The following is a 3,975-nucleotide window of genomic DNA, read 5'->3' on the forward strand; positions in this document are numbered from 1 at the left end:
TAATTATGGACAGTGGAATATTTACCAGAAGAAAAAAAAAGATGGACGGTGGAATTTGGCTGCTACTCAGGATCAAGCTGGAGTCACTTTGCATCAGAAACATCAAGTCAACCTTCCAAAGGTGATGGGAAGCATAGGAGCTCTTTCAAGATTCATACATGGTCCTCTAGGTTCCCCTAAAATTAATACATTGGTCCACTGGAAAAGGAGCTCGGAGCCATCAACGAGCATGGCCTTGGAGCAACATTATGATGTCGAAGCTTCCGAGAGCTATAATCTTATAATTACGAGGCCTTCCAGCATGACGATGGAAGAATAGGCAGTGTTCGCAAAAGCGGGCAGAAAAATATCAAGCTCTCCCACGCTACCTGAATTAAAGGAGGGAACAAGGCAATGAATGAGATGGGCGAATCACATGGGTCTTCGAGCTCCCATGCCTTTGCTGTAATGATACTGCCATGGATCCTACACCCAAGACAACGCTAGCCTTTGCTGTAACTGTGGTCCAACGACAGACCACAGTTACGTCCTAAGCATTAAGGACCCTATTCCACTGGAAATGGCAGCAACAAAACCAAGGTGATGAAGAGCACTTGGAAATTTGGTATCAGCATCCATGAAAGTGAAGGTAGAAATATACAATTCATATAATGCCATATAGGATAAAAAAGAACACATATAACCATCCAATAACTGATATAGAACAAAAGTTTGGTTGGTTTACATCAACCAGCTTAGCAGGACTAGCATCAGTTCAAATATCACCATGGCTGCAGGAGGCCAGGAAACTTTAGATTCCAACCTCGCAATCAATCCAAAGTTAAAATCTTTCATCTTCCTACATCCTGAACAGTTTAGACATGAACCAACAAACAAAACACACACAAATCAAAAAAAAAAAAAAACTCAAATCTGAAAACACATCAGAACAGTCACATGCCGGCGACGAAGTTGCCGTTGCCACCAGTTAGAGAATTAGTCTAAGAATCGAAGCATCAGCCCAACCTCGATCCTCTCCTTCGGGCATGGAAGGCAGCATTCTGTGGAGGAAAGAAGAAATCCCAGATCCATCCCCCACAGATCAACCAAAACACTCCACCTACCAGCAACTCTGCATTCAGAGTATAAGAATTCAACAAGGCCAGCAGGATGAGGCCTGTGAATGATTATGCTCCTATTTACAGAGGATACTCCAATTACCAAATTTAGAATTCCCTCGAATTAGTGCCTGCTACCTACATTTCATAGTGCGTTAGTCAACTAAAAGATGAACTAGAAGTATGAACAATTTGATTCTGATATGAAGTAGTCTTAGCATTAGACTTCCACCCTCCAGACAACGCTATCATCATTATCATGCGGTTTCCCCAGAGCTGCAACCTTAGACCGATAATTCCCTGCCAAGTTGTTCTTCCCCCTCTCCCCTTGAGGAAGCTCGCAGGCTTCACTAATTGACCCGGATTTAATGTCGCCCGGAGGGATGAAACAGTCCATTGAAAGGCCAGGAACATTGAACGCTGCCTCCTCGATGGTCCAAACCTCCTCCATCCTAGTCTTGGTATGGCTCAGGGCAACCTCACCAAACCTGAAAAGTGTCACAACAGATCGGCCTGAATGGGCGATCATCATACCTTCAACCGGACGGTAATCTTCAATGAAAGAATTAATGGTGGTTTCCCAGTACACAGCGTCTCCACCAGCATTCGACTGGATCCGGGTTAAGTGAGAGTCCTCCATTTGGACAATAAGCCCAGTTTTCTGGCTGAAGTACCCAAATAAGACATGCCTAATGATCTCGGCAGGGCCTTCGCTCCTAGCTTTCAGTGTCTGAGGATCGGCACAGAGCTTCAGGATGAAGCAATCCTCCCCGTTGACCTTCTTCTCTCCAATGCACCGAGCCTCGGCAAACATACTAGCTGTGGTCAATGGATCAAGACCCTAATGAAAGTTAACCACAAGTCAGTCAAAGCTTGCTTCTTTAGCAACACAAATCAAGCAAGCAGCAGGGGCAATTCAAGCATCAAAATGGATTGATCTTATTTCGTTTGTATTGGTTATAGACCTGGAGAGCCCGGCGGAGGGGTCGGACAGGGCCTTTAGCAGCATGGGCGCCGAGCCAGGGGGTATGGCGCCAGACAAGCTTGCCATTGCAGCCAGCATGGACCTTGCTGCCGCCGACGGCAAGTTCGACATACCACATGTCAGGTGCCATCTGCCAGAGGACGAAGCCTCCAGACTCCGCGGAGCGGGAGGCGTTCCGGTTCTTGATGACCCGGGTTGCTGTCTCGAACTCGGCCGCCACCATCCGCACCTTTCCCATGGCATACGAGTTCCGAATGGAGCTCAGCAGCTTCAACCCTCCTGACGCCGCTGTATACTGCTGCAGTATGTACTGCGCCGACGATGTCTCCTGTCGCAAGAAATCACCAAAACATTACCAAAGCATTAACTAGAAATCCATCTTGCACCGAATCAGAATCCAAAATGAGGATTTCATGCAACAACTACAGTGTCAATTTGTCAAATTATAATGCGCCCGGGTTAAAAAAAATGCTTTTGTTTTATTAAAGGAATTATGCATTCCATCTTCCCAATTCAAACCTGAAAACATGGAGGAAACCATCTGATTTCAGTTGGATTTCAATGAAAACGGAATATAAACACTAATTACATGCATGCATTTAATTAAGATGATTCGTGCATTTAATCAAATAGGACAACTACAACCATAAATAGCTACCCTAAATTCCAAAAAATAAATAAAGACACAGATTCTTCCGCCCACCAACTAAAATCTAGCGGGTGAAAATAACAAAAGAAAGGGGTGAAAATATCAAGAACCAAGAGCACCAAGACGAATGGAGAGGGGGGGAGAGAGAGAGAGAGAGAGAGAGAGAGAGAGAGAGAGAGAAGGGGAGGGAGAGCTTACAATGGGGGTGTCCTTGATGCTGAGATGAGGCAGGGGATCGGTGGAGCAGACGTGGATGGGGGCGAGGGGGGCGCCCATGACGCCGAGGAGGAGGCGGAGGTCGGAGCGGCGGCAGGAGGAGGAAGCGGCGGCGGAGGAGGAGACGGACGGCGCCCGGGAGAGTTGTCCCTTCACCCACTGCCCCCACCCACCGCCGCCCTCCTTCTTCGGGTACCCGCCGTCGCCGGCGCCCGGATCGGGTCCCTCAATGAGCGGCGCCAGCGCCTCCCCGACGGGCCTCAGACTCCCGGATCTCGGCACCGCCAGGTCCGCCACAGCCTGCTGCCGATGCAGCCCCTTCCACCGCCGCGGCAGCAGCAGCCCGACCGCCGCCGACGCGTTCCGCCCGGGGCTCTCCGCCCTCGTCCTCCCTGGCGACAGCCCCCTCGCCACCTCCTCCCGCACTGCCGAGAAGAACCCTTGCTTCTTCTCCATTCCCTCCTCCAAACCCTAGCCGCCAATCGAAACCCAAATCCCAGGGAAAAAAAAAACAAAAGGCAAGCACCAGAGCCCTAAGACCAAGAGAGAGAAGGTGAAGTAGAAGAACAGGACTACGTGGACGGATCCGGGAGGGATTTCTCTCTCGGGGGGGCTATCCGCAATTTGTAGCGCCGAAGAGGAATGAAGGGCGGCGGGGAAGACAGGGATTGGAATGTGATTCTTATTCTCTTTAAGGGGGTTATCTATTATATATATATATATATATAGAGAGAGAGAGAGAGAGAGAGAGAGAGAGAGAAGAATGGAGAGGAGTAGAGGAGCACCGAGAGACTGACTACTGGCCTACTGCGCTCAGTGTGTGCTCTTTAGAGGTAGGGGAAAGAAAAGAAAGGGGCTGTGGGAATAAAAAGAGTTGGGAGAAGAATTCCGTTTAGGATGGTGGGATAAGGATGCGATGGGAATACGAGCAAAAGCTGGGGGGAATTTGAGAAAAGCAAACCGAACAATCGAAACAGCAAAGAAGCGACAGGCGCCACTTGTGTGACAGCGATGCGGTTTAAAGGAGC

General features: G+C 49.0%; 1 protein-coding gene across 1 annotated transcript; it reads right to left on the minus strand.

Annotated features, from left to right (window-relative positions):
• Nucleotides 1–619: 619 nt before the first annotated feature.
• Nucleotides 620–3,725, minus strand: LOC103700903. The gene is made up of 3 exons (XM_039114371.1): nt 2,930–3,725; nt 2,063–2,410; nt 620–1,938 (listed from the first exon to the last, which is right to left on the minus strand). The coding sequence occupies exons 1-3, from the start codon at nt 3,401–3,403 to the stop codon at nt 1,318–1,320; spliced, it is 1,443 nt and encodes a 480-aa protein (XP_038970299.1). The 5' UTR covers nt 3,404–3,725; the 3' UTR covers nt 620–1,317.
• Between the last annotated feature and the right edge of the window lie 250 nt (nt 3,726–3,975).

This window comes from Phoenix dactylifera, chromosome 16 (genome assembly GCF_009389715.1).
Source record: "Phoenix dactylifera cultivar Barhee BC4 chromosome 16, palm_55x_up_171113_PBpolish2nd_filt_p, whole genome shotgun sequence".
Taxonomy (NCBI): domain Eukaryota; kingdom Viridiplantae; phylum Streptophyta; class Magnoliopsida; order Arecales; family Arecaceae; genus Phoenix; species Phoenix dactylifera.